General features: G+C 47.2%; 1 protein-coding gene across 1 annotated transcript; it reads right to left on the minus strand.

Annotated features, from left to right (window-relative positions):
* Positions 1-2,231: 2,231 nt before the first annotated feature.
* LOC123108988 (ADP-ribosylation factor-like protein 1) lies at positions 2,232-8,392 on the minus strand. The gene is made up of 7 exons (XM_044530377.1): positions 8,179-8,392; positions 5,033-5,184; positions 4,768-4,905; positions 3,684-3,792; positions 3,480-3,541; positions 2,930-3,033; positions 2,232-2,657 (listed from the first exon to the last, which is right to left on the minus strand). Exons 2-7 carry the CDS (start codon positions 5,123-5,125, stop codon positions 2,555-2,557), a joined length of 609 nt encoding a protein of 202 aa, XP_044386312.1. The 5' UTR covers positions 5,126-5,184; positions 8,179-8,392; the 3' UTR covers positions 2,232-2,554.
* Between the last annotated feature and the right edge of the window lie 7,083 nt (positions 8,393-15,475).

Raw genomic sequence — 15,475 nt, forward strand, 5'->3', positions numbered from 1 at the left:
CTTCTGTGCTGTGCTGAACAAGTTTAACTTTTGGCAGATTGTTGGTGGTTCCGAGCATACCCTGGTGCAAAGCTCACATTTTCTCAGGAGACACATGGTATGCACTTGAGTGGCCATTGTACTATGTTTTTGTGACACGCATCTTTATGAACACAGGAAAACCTCACAAAAGAAGCCGGACCAGTAAACATGAACTTCACTATACCTATGTACAATGCTTCAAAGTTACAGGTAAGACCATCTGCTGCCATCTCTGTGCCAACACCAACATGGTTTAAGATTTTTTTTTTCTTTCTTAGCTGTTCTATTATTCAATGTGTTTGAACAGCTAGTAGATCGATGTATAGCTTTTTATGCTTCCTTAACACCAACACCACCTACCCGACTGAACTATTCCCTTCCCCGCTGCAGGTCAGATGTTGAAGAAATCCAAAACATACAATCCATACAGGTGGGTGAGATATGTGACGCAGGCCAACTCGTATGTACCTCGGCGCTCGCCTATGAGGACATTGCTTGTATAATTCTTCTGAAGGCCCTTCCCACCTGTTCCTTGTGCAATTATCTTGGACAGACTTGAAGCTTTGGACAGAGTGACATGTATTGTATGGGGATCCCAACATCACTCTGCTCCTGCAGCTTAACTTTCTTTTAGTGTTAACTTTTCCTTCTGTAATATGCAGAAAATACATGATGGTAGTTTGTAATCCAAGAAGTGAATAAATTTCCTGTAATTACAAACTGAAACTGTCTCACTTCGGAAATAGCATGGAAGATGAATCATATGATGGAATGCATCGGATTATCAGCTGCTTTATACTCCCTCCATTTCTGAACATAAGCCTTTTTAGAGATTCCAATAAAGGCTACATGCGTATGTATAGACGTATTTTAGAGTGTAGGTTCACTCATTTTGTGCTCCGTATGTAGTCCATATTGGAATACCGGATATGCAAAACGGAGCTCAGGCTCAGATGAGCTCTTTATCTAGGCCCTCAGTATGCTTCCAGATTCGTGCTCATCAGTGTACATAGTAGTGTATATGCGATGTATTTTTGCTTTTCTATGTTTTAGAAGTCTTACGCCTGGCACACGCGAGTCTATGATCTGACAGCAACAGCATCACTGCAGCACTGCACCGAGTCCGTAGGTCGCATTGATTCATGAGCTTGATGGGCATGCACCTCTTTTATATCTGTCACATGTAACATCGGTTCACTAATTAAGAAAATGAACTGCATGTTTAGTACTGCAAATCAAAGCCTAACTTGCATGCCACTATCTCAGCAGTAGTGGGAGGCACAAATTAGCAGTAACCGGTTATCCTCAATTAGCACCTAACATGATTAGCATTCAGAAGAATATCTTGATTCCACCGATGAAGTACTAACAAACCTTAACCAGCAATAGAACGGCAATTAGCATTACTAACTGTTATCTCGCCTCTCGTCGGAAATAAAAAAGAATCGACAGGCATGCTTACGAAGAGCACAGCCTGCAGCCAGAGCGTGCGTTAACGACAGCGATGCGCCAAGCTCGACGCCGGCCGCCGGGTGCCAAAAAAGGCACCTTATCTAACTGCTCGTGCACGCTGCTGCATGTGTTCGCCAGCAATGCCGTCCAGCCTGGTCGTCTAGAACCTGGCTGCTTGCGTTGGCCGACGCCGGCGAGGCGGGATCGAGCAGTCCCAAGCATCAGACTGTCAAGATCCATGTGCATGTTAAGCGGGGACACTCCATGGTCCTCTCCGCTCATTGAACAACAGGTCTACGGTGTAACTCCGGAGGGGCTAGCCGGAACCGCGAGTGCTTTGCATGGCTATGGCATGCGGCCGCCCTCACTGACAGGACTAAGGAGAGAGAGAATTGATTGAGAAACTGCTAGCTTCTCACATCAATGCCTGAGAAATGAAAATGAGAGAGACGTGGGAGTAACTGAAGAGAAAGAGCGAACAGTCGTATTTTCTCACGTACACGGTTCATATTTCCTCTCAAAACTAGAAAGTGGCACAGATCACGAGACTACTCTATGGTCCAGATAAAGAGCTCAGCTGAGCTCGGGAGCCAAAGGCTTTTTTTTAGGGACGGAGGGAGTATTTCTATTGGTGATGCCGGATGAGAACCCGAAATGAGAGGATTTTAGGACAGTGGCAGTCTTACTTGAAGCTGCATCCTTTTTATGTTGACAAACATTGCCACTCATCAGCATGTAATTATGGGACAAACATTACGGACGTACAAAGCTACCATGTGCTCAACATTGCCACTCAGCATGTTTCAAGAAAAAAGGAACATCATATGAACACGAATCCAAACGAGTAATGACTGTATATCCTTCGAGTAATGAACGAACAATCGCTTCTGCCATCACTACTGCAAGAGCCACATCTAAGGCATTTGGTTCTGGGCTATAGCAGAGTGAGGATGACGATGGGCTTCAACTGATCATGACATTATGCTAAAGTGCGTATACACGAGATCAACGACATCAGCCAGCATCCTCAAATGCTATGTGCTTCTCAAAATCGACGATACCAGAGTTTTGAGTCATGGTGCTAAATCTTCGCATATGTGTCGGTGCGTGCCCTTAGAGCCTCGGTGCGCCTACTCTTTCCCATTTCTTCTACCAACCAGTCGATACCCAGTTTGATCCCCGTCCTGCCATAAAAAGGTCATTAAAAAAGAGAGGTCTGCACAACTTTCTTCATGTCTACCTTCCAAGTGGCTAGTTCCATCATATATTCATAGAAGAAAAATATATTCAGCGATGTATATTTAAATAAGAATGAGTTAAGCAATGTGGTTGCTAGCCTAAACTGAATCACTGAAACTCCATCTTGATAAGAAATTAGTAGAAATATGCATAATAATGGATCATCCTTCAGTATGAAGCAAATACGTTTGGGAACTCAAGGGATTGCTCTACTTACCCATCATATGCAGATCCCGCAACAAACATATATGGCCTCTCATCAAACTCTTTAAGGTGAAGATGTCTGTCCAATTCTTCTTCTGTGACAGCTGCTGATAAATCCTGTTGAGAGGAGCATCCAAACATGAAAAATATAAGAGGCACGAGGAAAATGGCTAAAGCAACATATCAAGATGAAATGAACTTGCAGGGGACTAAATGAATAATATGGACAGTTAATTTTTTTTCTGCAGCGTGTCTCTCATCTTCAAAATGTTACGAATACCACCGAGTGCGATAATGCGTCAATTCTTGAACAACTTCAATTATGCGCAAGCACATGGTTAAAGCATGTTTCACCTCTTCCATGCTCTGAGCTCTACATATGATGCATATTCATGGCCTAGGGAGCATGGAAACTGATATCGTCTGACACTTAAACAGCTGTGGATTGGTTTACAGTTACAACTACTGTGCATCATATGCACATGAAAAAAGAATTTTCCCAGAAGTGCCAATTTTGCATTGAGTTTTGTAAGGTAATTTAAGTATGGTGTATAGTACTCAACCTGTTTGTTGGCGAATACGAGTAGTGGTGCCTCTTGCAGATCCTCATGACGAAGCACTTTCTCTGCAACAAAAATGTTTTGAGTCACCATTCACTCCAGTAATGATCCTAACTTTTCCAGTCCTTGACAGACTTTACTAGAACATACAGTTAACAGCACAAGTTACACGAATGTTTTGTGACGAAAGAAATGGAAGCAACTTACCAAGAGCAGATTTGGCATCTTCAAATGTTGATGCGGAGGCAGAGTCGATAACGTATACTATAGCATGAGCCTCGTCATAATATTTCTCCCATATAGTTCTTAGGCCAGGCTGTCAAAAACATGTAGTTAGCATTAGAATTCGCAATGTCTAGAAAAAGAATGCTATCTAAATTGTAGTCTTTGTGAAATTATGGAATGAAGTTTATTTTTGCCTGTTAGCTTTCACAAAGTGAAGGTCATAACTACAGTTCAGTATGCTTCCTTAAGGAAAACTTAAACCACATAATGGGAAAGGTCTAACTTGTCAATTATCAGTATTACCAAAGCTTATGTTCTTAAAAGGCTGAAAGTACATCAGACAGCAGGAGCAGTAAGAGAGAAACTTCTGCAAAAATATTAGGTACATGATCACGAACGTAGACCAGGATCTCTGTAGTATCAAAGTATAAGGTCTTACTTAAGATAAGCATTTGCTTCAGTTTTGCCATAAACATGAAAAAACTTATAAACATGATGGTTACATGCCTTCCGTATAAGCATCAACTCTAATGTTCTAATAATTTGCATGTCCAGAGGAAACTTTTACGTTTGAGGATTCTAAATAAGGGATGAAAACTAGCCTACACTTGTCATTTATCTAATCCAGGTACTTTGGTTGCAAAATGAAGCATATTCTATCTCCAGGTATTAAAGTAAGATCATGAAAAAAAATAAAGTACAAATGCATTTGATCTGAACTGCAATTAGTTCATTTGTAACTTACACGGGAATGGGATCTTTATTGCTCAGTTAAAAGGTTTAGAAAGCAGTGAAACACAATCCATTAACCAGTGCGACCCGGTTCTAGCAAAATTAGATACAACATGTGCAGCTCTACCATGGTTACAATTAATTTTCTTGAGCAAGAATCTCGATTTCCAGATTTAATCATTTTGATCTCCATTAATGAAAATGGACATCAGAGAAATGAGCAAATATCAACCTATCTTTGATGAAATGAAAATAGTCCTGGATGATGAATGGAGAAATTTCATTGAAGAGCTTGTCAACCAGAAATTCTGGCCAATAGCACAAGAAACCATACCTGACCTCCCAGATCCCAGAAAACAAGTTTTACATTTGCATCTTCAATACGTCCAATATTAAGCCCCACAGTTGGACCAATACGATCATGTGGAAGGCCTCCTTTCAAATAGATTGACTTCAACTTTTCTAGCAAGGTCTACATAGTCATTATTAGAAGCACATCAAGTTTTGATACGAATACAAATAAACTCAATCTTCAACACATAAGGGAGATAGTTGACTCATTACTTCATACATGTAAACATAAGTTTGAGATGAATTACCGTCTTCCCAGCCTTATGGACTCCAAGGATGAGCACACGGAACTCTGTCTTGCTGAACACATGGTTCCATAGACCATGTAACAAGGAGAACATTGCTGGTATTCCCCTCTTCTCAATCAGCTACCAGCTTACAGTGCAGATGATCCCTGAAACTGAAAAGTCAACCTCATGTTACAAACATATGCCTTGAGAGATGATTGAACATATGAAACTGAATCAACTAAACACTGGACAATGAGCAGGCTCCCACATGCAAAGTTCCAACAATCACCAGCTCCAGCAAAGTATCACCAATGCAATTCCCTGCCCGCCGCACTTGCAGCATGATATCACAAACTACACATTTCCAAACAGCGGATTAATCCAGACCATTTGCCAACACAATCTTGGGTCCTCAATCAAACTGAATAAACGATACCAATTCGGCCCAAGCGGAACCGATTGGACACGGCTTCACCGATAGAGATCTCCCACCGATACTACTACGTCCTTCCCCTCCCAGATCCCAATACCGCCAATTCCGTCGATGAGCAGGATTGGACTCAAAATTCCCGTAAATCCGAGCTACTCCCGAAATCGCGCCACCATTTCTAAACCCCCGCATGCATACAGACGGAACAAACCAATGCGCCTCAAATCGGGGGGCGGCTAAAACCAAAAATTTGAGGAGAAGAGGGTAAAACACGCAAATCCGGCGTGGAAGAGAAGAACCGGGGCGCTCACCGGAGAAGGAGGCGGCGCGCAGCGATCTGATCGCTTCGGCCCCTCGGCGAGGTCACCGTCACGCGCGGTCGGTCGGTCGTTGGCCTCGCTCGTCCCCAGCACGACACAACACGGCACGAAGACGAGACGCCACCGTACCACACAATTCCTAGTTCCTTTTTCAACTAAGCCCTCTGAAAAGAAGAGGAATTGCACACTACTACATGGACGAATAGTCGGCATGGCGTGCGTGCGCATGACATGTGGGCTCCTGAAACAGTGGCCCCACGTGTCAGGGAGAAGCGTGAGGCCAGTCGAACTGGGTGTGTTGAGCGAGCAGGTTGCGCTACCGCCCCCTGCATGCGGATTTGTTTGTGGCCGTGATCGAGTATGACGGGTTGGCAACACGACGTGTCACTGACTAGTGGAACCATCTCCCACGATATCTCTTTGACCCATCTGTCATTTCAACGCGCGCCGCCTCCTTTTCCGGTGAGCACCCCGAATCTTCTCTTCCGCGCCGGATTTGCGTGTTTTACCCTCTTCTCCTCGATTTTTTTGATTTTAGCCACCCCCGATCTGACGCGCATTGGTTTGTTCCAACTGTATGCATGCGGGGGTTTAGAAATGGTGGCGTGATTTCACAGAGTTGCTCGGATTTACGGGAATTTTGAGTCCGATCCTGCTCCTGGACGGAATTGGTGGAATTGGGATCTGGGAGGGGAAGGACGTAGTAGTATCGGTGGGAGATCTCTATCGGTGAAGCCGTGTCCAATCGGTTCCGCTTGGGCCGAATTGGTATCGTTTATTCAGTTTGATTGAGAACCCAAGATGGTGTAGGTAGATGGTCTGGATTAATCCGCTGTTTGGATATGTGTAGTTTGTGATATCATACTTTGCAAGTGCGGCGGGCAGGGAATCGCGTTGGTGATACTGAGCTGGAGCCAGTCTAATTCTAGCCCTTGTAGTGATCGTGGCCATATAGGCACACAAAACAGCAACCAAACCAGCAGCTTGCACTATCAGCGTTTCTCGGGTCTTGCTGTTGTCATCCATCTATATAAATTCAGCACAAATTTATAAATTAATAAAGGCATGGGCACTGATTATATTGACATTGTTTGCATCATCAAAACAAAATAAAATATAAGCACAAGTTAGCAATATCTTGGGGACAGATCCATGATAATCAGAAAAGTTACCAGCCCAACCAAAAATAAAAAACGTAGGAGGAGAACATCCATGCTAATGAAGAAAATTACTAGCCCAATAGCTCACATAGATGCGTGCTAATCAACCAGATCCATAAGGAGGTCTGCGACAGATGTGTGCATGTGAGGCATGCGTGTGCGCGTGAGTCACGGGTGAATGCGCGCGAGTGCTGTGTGCTCGCCCATGTACAGGAGCGAGGGGGAGCGGCGGCCATGGCGAGGAGCTCGGCTCCGACCAAACTAGCATAATCAGCTCCTGATCTATTCCATTCTATATGGTTTAATCAGCTCTGTGGGTTGCATAATCCCTTCCAGATTCACAACTGGAGAATTACTTTGAATTCATCTTAAAGAGATAGCGGACTACTGTATCTGGCAGATGGACCTGACCAAGCACCCACCGGCATGCCGCACCCACCGGGTGATCCCCCAAAGCACGCCACAACAATTACCATGAACTTATGAAAATGTCAGACTCACAGTCTGAAGAAAACTGAAGAATTAGACACCTCCCCTGTTTCCACGTTTCGGATGGAAGCACTACCCTGGATCTCACACCGGACAGTCGTCAAGCCATCATAACGGTTCGTTCAAGTGAAGCTACCTGCTGCGGCTGATCTTCAATCGGGCGTTCACCAAGCACCCGGAAGTCGCTGTCGGTCGCCCGGCACATTTTCTTCTTCTCTGTTGCTTTTTCTTACTTTTACCAGCTCCAGCTGTAATGGCTATAAGGCCACGAGACCCGCGCATATGCGAGGCATTCCCCTTGTAACTGGGTTGTAAGCACTAGCCGCCGGTGGCGAGCTACCAACTTTCCCCTTTCAATACGAACCCCTGGCTAAATTTCCCAAAGTCATCTCTGTTCTTGAGTTAATTTCGCTGAGATTCAGTCCTCGCTTAGGCTAGTTCCTGACAGAACAAAATCCAACAAAGGAACATAATGGACTAGCCCGAGCCATTTCCTGCCGGAATTCCGGAATCAAATCTCACGAGACGCAAAAATCGATCAGGCCACGAGATCGTGGCCAAGCAGCCGCGCCACTCAGCCACCCCCCTGGTGACCCCGCGTAGACAACTACGGATCCCACCGCGAATCGAACGGATCTGCTCGAAACCACGACGAAGAAGGCAGAAGAAGCCGCGGCGGGACGGGCTGGAACTCTTCGGGCGAGCGAATTTTCCCTATGCGATCTGCGACAAGAGAGCAGGTGAGACGGAGGGAGAGGATCGCACCTTGCCGGCCGCCGCGCGGATCTGTAGGGAGACTGGGCGCGCTCGCGGTCACGCTCGCCGTCGTCGCCGCGCCGTTTGTCCTGGCTGCCGAGTTTTTTCTTCTTCTTCTTCTTCTTTTTTTTTCTTTTTTGAGACAAGGTCCTGGCTGCTGAGTGCACTGCGCTGAAACTGCAGAGTTGCGGAGAGCCCGGAGAGGAAGGAAGCAGAAGAAGACGTGGGCCGGGGTTACAGGTCTCATGACTCCGCATTTGTTGGGCCGGCTGGGTTCATCCGTTGGGTCTAAGAAAAAAAAACTCAAAAAAAAAACCGTTAGTTGCCTCAGGGACGTTTTTTGCACCGGGCGCAATTTTGCTCTGGGGTGAAAATTTTCTCATTGGTTGAGCCCCCAGGCCACGCCTCACTCGCTCGCCCGCCTGGCCGTCTACTCGCTCGTCGTGCCGGCCACCGCGTCCGCCTCGCGCTAGGGCCATGGCAGGGCCGACAAGGAGCTCGTCTGCGCGCGCCCACCGCCGCTCGAGCCGCCGCCTCATCTCGTCCAACGCCGCGCCCTGTTGCAGCGACTCCTGGAGCTCCGTCGATCGTCGCCGTCGTCAGAAGCGTTCTCGAAGCCGTGCAGGTCGCTCACCCGGCGATGGGGATCTCCGCCACGGCGCGGGTCGTCACGAACTGGTCGTGCAGGCGCTGGTACAAGGAGGTGAAGGAGTTCCCACCGTTGTCGTGGAGCAGCGGCTGCTCGGCGCCGCGCACGGTCTCCTGCGACGCTGGGTCGCAGTAGCTGCATCGGACGGACAACAACAATTCCCGCTCTTCCTCCGCGTACATCTCGCTGGACTCCATGTGCTCCTCCTTGGGCGCGAGCGGCGACCGCGCCGGCGCGTAGTCGGTCGGCCTGGCGATGGGGATCTCCACGTGGGTGAACCGCATGGCCGCGGCCAGAGCTGCCTGCGGGCGCCGTAGGGAGTGGTGATCGATGTGCTTCCTCAAGTCATGTCGCTGCTGCGTGTCGGACAGAAGCATGACGGTGGTGACGGGGTTGCGGTCGCGGCGGCCTTGCGCCTGCTCCTGCCCCTGCGCGTCGGCGCACACCACCAGCCGGTCCACGATCTGCCGCGCCGACCGCTGCCCCTGCCACGACATCCGGTCGGCGGGGCCGAGCGACACGATCGCCGCATCCCGCGGTTCAGGTGGGCGGTGACGCGGCTGCGCGGGTCGACGGCAGGTCCGGCGTCGACGAGGACCAGCAGCATGCCCGCGGGCTAGGCGGACGGGCTCTCCATGGAGGACCTCGGCTGCATGCGTGCCCCGTCGGCTCCGTCCTCCGGCGCCGAGGCTGAGGTGGCCGGGCTGCAGGGAGCAAGGCGGCGAGGCTGAGGCAGCCGGGCAGCTGGGCGTGGGTGGCCCTCCGGCGACGGACACGAGGCCGGAGCGGCGTGCCAGGCGGCAGGGACGGCAGCAGTGGGGTTTCGTGTCCGTTTGTGCACGGAGGGAGGGAGAGGAGGGAGCGCATGGGTGCGCCAATGAGGAAAAGTGAGTTTAACAGGAGAGAGACGCTGGCAGGTGGGCCAGTGCCTACAAAACGGCGAAATTAGCCCCCCCCCCCCCCCGAGGAGCCCATCGGTGCGTTGGGTGTGGTATGGGATCGCCGGCGCGAAATTTTGCTCTTGCCGGCAAAAAACAAGGAGTTGGGGGCCCGAGTGGGGCGTTTTTTGCCCGCCGGCGCCCAAAAGGTGGCTTGGGGGCTTCTTGGGGGCATGAGTGGAGATGCTCTAAGGCAGTCTATGTGTGCAGCCCACGTGACTTTGGGGTGGATGTTAGCGTTCCACTGCTGTTTTGATTGTCTCAAAAAAATTATGTTTTGGATCATTATTTCACTTTTATTATGCTATTCTAATGTTTTTTTCTCTTATTTTGCAAGTTTAACATGAAGAGGGAGATTGTCTGTAGCTGGAATTCTAGACTCGAAAAAACTACAGCGGAGATGGATATTCTTCTGAAAATTATGGAGAATTATTTTGGAATATATAGAAAATCTGGTAGAAGAATTACCGGAGGGGGCCCACCAGGGAGCGACAAGCTCAGGGGGCACGCCCTACGAGCTCGTGGGCCCCTTGGCATGCCTCCAGTGTCCATCTTCTCCTATATGATGCTTTTTGCCCTAAAAATGAAGAGAAGACTTTCGGACGGAGCACCGTCGTCTAGAGGCGAAACCTGGACATGAACACTTTTGCTCTTCGGCGAAGCGATTCCGTCGAGGAAGATTTCCTCCAGGAGTGAGAAACCAAAGTCATCGACATCACCAACAATCCTCTCATAGTGGGAGGAACAATCTTCATCAACATCTTCATAAGCACCATCTCCTCTCAAAGCCTAGTTCATCTCTTGTATTCAATCTTTATCCCAAAACCTCGTACCTGTGGGTTGCTAGTAGTGTTAATTACATCTCGTAGTTGATACTAGTTGGTTTATTTGGTGAAAAATTATATGTTCAGATCCTTAAGCATATCAATACACTTCTGATCTTGAACATGAATATAATTTGCGAGTAGTTACATTTGTTATTAAGGACATGGGAGAACTCTTGTTATAAGTAATCATGTGAAGTTAGTATTCATTCGATATTTTGATGATATGTATGTTGTTCTTCCTTTAGTGGTGTCATGTGAACGTCGACTACATGACACTTCACCATACTTGGCCCTAAGGGAAGATATTGTGGAGTAATAAGTAGATGATGGGTTGCGAGAGTGGCAGAAGCTTAAACCCTAGTTTTTGCGTTATTCCGTAATGTGCTGATTTGTATCCATATGTGTCGTGCTATAGTTAGATTTATCTTAATTCTTCTTTCGTAGTTGCGGATGCTTGCGAGAGGGGGTAATCATAAGAGGGTTGCTTGTTCAAGTAAGAACAGCACCCTAGCATCGGTCCATCCACATATCAAATTATCAAAGTAGTGAACATGAATCAAGTAAACATGATGAACATAGCTAGACAGTAATTCCCATGTGTCCTCGAGAGCACTTTGCTTTATACTAAGAGAACTTTCTGAATTGTCCTTTGCTATAAAAAGGGTTGAGCCACCTTGTTGCACCTTAGTTACTAGTTTACCTGTTATTTGTTATGAATTATCCTACTACAAAACTATTTGTTACCGCTACTTGAAGAGAATACCTTGCTGAAAACCACTTATCATTTCCTTCTGCTCCTCGTTGGGTTTGACACTCTTACTTTTCAAAAGGACCAATATTCATCCCCTATACTTGTGGGTCATTGCTACCTCTTGAGCACTGCGTTGGTTTTCTTTGAAGAGGAAAGGGTGATGCAGCAAAGTAGCGTAAGTATTTCCCTCAGTTTTTGAGAACCAAGGTATCAATCCAGTAGGAGGCTCCTCAAAAGTCCCCGCACCTACACAAACAAACAAGAACCTTGCAACCAACGCAATAAAGGGGTTGTCAATCCCTTCACGGTAATTTGTGAAAAATGAGATCTGATAGAGATAATAAGATAAAATAAATATTTTTGGTATTTTTATGATATAGATTGAAAAATAAAAGATGCAAATAAAAGTAGATGGAAAACTTATATGATAAAAGATACACCCGGGGTCCATAGGTTTCACTGGTGGCTTCTCCCAAGATAGCATAAGTATTACGGTGGGTGAACAAATTACTGTCGAGCAATTGATAGAAAAGTGCATAGTTATGAGAATATCTAGGCATGATCATGTATATAGGCATCACGTCCGTGACAAGTAGATCGAAACGATTCTGCATCTACTACTATTACTCCACATATCGACCGACTCCTGCCTGCATCTAGAGTATTAAGTTCATAAGAACAGAGTACTGCATTAAGAAAGATGACATGATGTAGAGGGATAAACTCATGCAAAATGATATAAACCCCATCTTTTTATCCTCGATGGCAACAATACAATACATGTCTTGCTGCCCCTGCTGTCACTAGGAAAGGACACCGCAAGATTGAACCCAAAGCTAAGCACTTCTCCCATTGCAAGAAAGATCAATCTAGTAGGCCAAACCAAACTGATAATTCGAAGAGACATGCAAAGATAACTTAATCATACATAAAAGAATTCAGAGGAGATTCAAATATTTCTCATTTGTTGCTTGACGTCCACTCCAAGTCTCCTGGTTGGCATTTGTTCCGAAAAGATCGCTCCCGAAGGTTTCATTCCGTTCGGACTCCGCTTGATATTCCTTTTCTTTGAAACACTGAAATAGGCAAAAAAAAGAAACAATTCGGGCTGGGCCTCCGGTTAGTAGGTTAGTCCCAAAAATGATATAAAAGTGTAAAGTAAAGCCCATAAACATCCAAAACGCGTAATATAATAGCATGGAACAATCAAAAATTATAGATACGTTGGAGACGTATCAGTCATCACCCCCCCAGCCAGGCTGAGAAGAAACGCAAGTTTCGGCCGTTTCCACGAGCCAACACCCGCGTGTGCACCCACACGTTCACCCCACACGAGCAAGAGGACCAGGGTTTCCCTGCCCGTCGATTCACACCCTCATTTGCATTGCTCTCCTTACTTGTCTCCCCTCTCCGGCGACACGGATCTTGCTACCCCGACGTTGATATGTGTGACGCCCTCGATTCAATCATACACTAATCATACACGCAAATGTGTACGATCAAGATCAAGGACTCACGGGAAGATATCACAACACAACTCTAGACACAAATTAAAATAATACAAGCTTTATATTACAAGCCAGGGGCCTCGAGGGCTCGAATACATAAGCTCGAATACAAAGAGTCAGCGGAAGCAACAATATCTGAGTACAGACATAAGTTAGACAAGTTGCCTTAAGAAGGCTAGCACAAAAGCAACATCGATCGAAAAGGCAAGGCCTCCTGCCTGGGAGCCTCCTAACTACTCCTGGTCATCGCGGTCTCCGTCACGTGATAGTAGGCACCCTCGGGGTAGTAGCAGTCGTCAAAGGTGTCATCTGGCTCCTGGACTCCGTCATCTGGTTGCGTCATCCGAGAAGAATGGAAAAGGGGAAAAAGAGGGAGCAAAGCAACCGTGAGTACTCATCCAAAGTACTCGCAAGCAAGGATCTACACTACAGATGCAACATTATCAAAGGAAGGCTATATATGTGGACTGGCTGCATAATGCCAGAATAGAGAGAAGGCCTAGTCCTATCGAAGACTAGCATCTTCTGGAAACCACCATCTTGCAGCAAACAGGAGGGAGTAGAGTAGCATAAAGTAAAGTAGTAGTAGTGTTATCAACCTCGGCCAGAGATCCTTTCTCGACTCCCTGCGAGAAAGAAATCCCAGAGCCGTACTATCCAATTATCATCACAATCCAATTCTCATCACAAGTCCAGTTCTAGTTGTATCGATCGGGATACAACTCCGAGTGTCCGTTACCGTAGGACAGGCTATCGATAGATGTTTTCTTCCCTGCAGGGGTGCACCAACTTACCCACCACGCTCGATTAACTCCGGCCGGACACACTTTCCTGGGTCATGCCCGGCCTCGGCCAAACAATACGCCGCAACCCGACCTAGGCTTAATAGAGAGGTCAGCACGCCGGACTAAACCTATGCCCCCAGGGGTCATGGGCCATCTCCCCGGAACTCCTGCACGTTGCGTACGCGGCCGGTGAGCAGACCTAGCTACCTCCCTTATACAAGGAAGGGCTTACCAGTCCAACCCGGCGCGCGCCGCTCAGTCGCTGACGTCTATTAAGCTTCGGCTGATGCATACGACGCAGAACGCCCATACTATGCCCACGTGATGGTTAGTGCTATCAGGCCAGAGGCCCCTCGGATCAAATATCCAAATCGTAGTGGATTAGGAACGCGCGGTAACAAGCAGAGACTCACGAAAGATGTGACCCCGTTGCCCCGTCTCGAGGACTTGCGGCAAGGGCTAAGAATGCCCGGCCACGCCTCGTAATTATCTCACGGGCACCTTCCAGGTCAACCCGACTCCTCATCACTCGCAATTATGCTCGCGCGGGCACCCCTCAGGGTCGACCCGTCTTTAGTAACATGGTTCAGTGTAAAGTCATAGTAACCATAGTAACTGTGTGTCCAAACATCAAGGGGAAAACCCGAGGAATCACCCCCGGTGAATTCCACTCAATGTAATCATCAAGGTGAACGTAAGAGGAATCACCCCCGAGGTTCACACTTGAGGGGTTGCACGACAGAGTCATATCGGAAGTGGTTAAGGCGGAATCACCCTCGATGACCACGACCGAATAGCTACACTACAGGGTTAACATCAGAAGTGCTGTAGAGGTCTCACCCTCGGCACTCGATAGTAACCCAGCAGTGTCGAGCAACTAAGGGGAAAGTGATGTGCGGTGCCGGGGCCTGGTCTTCAATCCCGTTGATCGGGTCTTCAATGATGAAGCAGGGGCAACAAGGACAAGGTGGGGGTCACTGATGGATCACTAACCAACCTATACTAAGCAGTTTAGGATAAGCAGGTAAGGTACAACAGCAGATACAAAAGCAGGCTATGCATCAGAATAGGAGCAAACAATAACAGTAGCAAAATCTAATGCAAGCATGAGAGAATGGAATGGGCGATATCGGGATGATCAAAGGGGGGGCTTGCCTGGTTGCTCTGGCAAGGAGGGGTCGTCATCGACATAGTCGATCACATGGGCAGCATCGGTCTCGGGGTCTACTGGAGAGAAGAGGGGGAAGAAACAGTAAATATAGAGCAAACATAGCATAACAGGACAACAAGCAGAGCTAGACGTGTTCTAACATGGTGCTACACGATACTGGCGAGGGGGGGAGTCAACCGGGAATGATTTCTCGGTTCCCGGCCTGTGTTAGACAGGTGACCGGAGGGGGAAAGTCCCACTTTCAGCATGCTAGGGGCATGTGACAGATGAACGGACCGCGTATTCGGATTCGTTGGATTTTTCTGAGCAACTTTCATATAGAAAACATTTTCATCCGAGTTACAGATTATTTTATATGAATTTTCTAAGTTTTAAACATATTCTGGAATTATTTATACTAACAGAAAAGGAATATGACGTCAGCATGACGTAGGAGTGACGTCAGCAGTCAACAGTCCGGTTGACTGGTCAAAACTGACACGGGGGACCCACCTGTCAGCCTCTGTTACTTAACAGAGCTTATTTTAAACTAAACTGAGGTTAATTAGCTGATGGGCCCCACATGTTAGTGGCTAATTAGCTAAACTAATTACTTTTAATTATAAAAACCATTTTAGTTATTATTTAAGTGGTGGGGCCGGCTCGTCAGTGGCACCGTACCGCCATGTCAGCGTGTT

This window comes from Triticum aestivum, chromosome 1B (assembly GCF_018294505.1).
Source record: "Triticum aestivum cultivar Chinese Spring chromosome 1B, IWGSC CS RefSeq v2.1, whole genome shotgun sequence".
NCBI classification, from domain to species: domain Eukaryota; kingdom Viridiplantae; phylum Streptophyta; class Magnoliopsida; order Poales; family Poaceae; genus Triticum; species Triticum aestivum.

Excerpts from the sequence above, each read along its gene's own strand:
- LOC123108988 (XM_044530377.1), bottom strand. The coding sequence starts at position 5,125 with ATGTTCTCCTTGTTACATGGTCTATGGAACCATGTGTTCAGCAAGACA. Across the intron at positions 3,542-3,683 it reads AGATGCCAAATCTGCTCTTG|AGAAAGTGCTTCGTCATGAG; the intron begins GTAAGTTGCTTC and ends TTTTTGTTGCAG. Across the intron at positions 3,034-3,479 it reads TCGTATTCGCCAACAAACAG|GATTTATCAGCAGCTGTCAC; the intron begins GTTGAGTACTAT and ends TCCTCTCAACAG.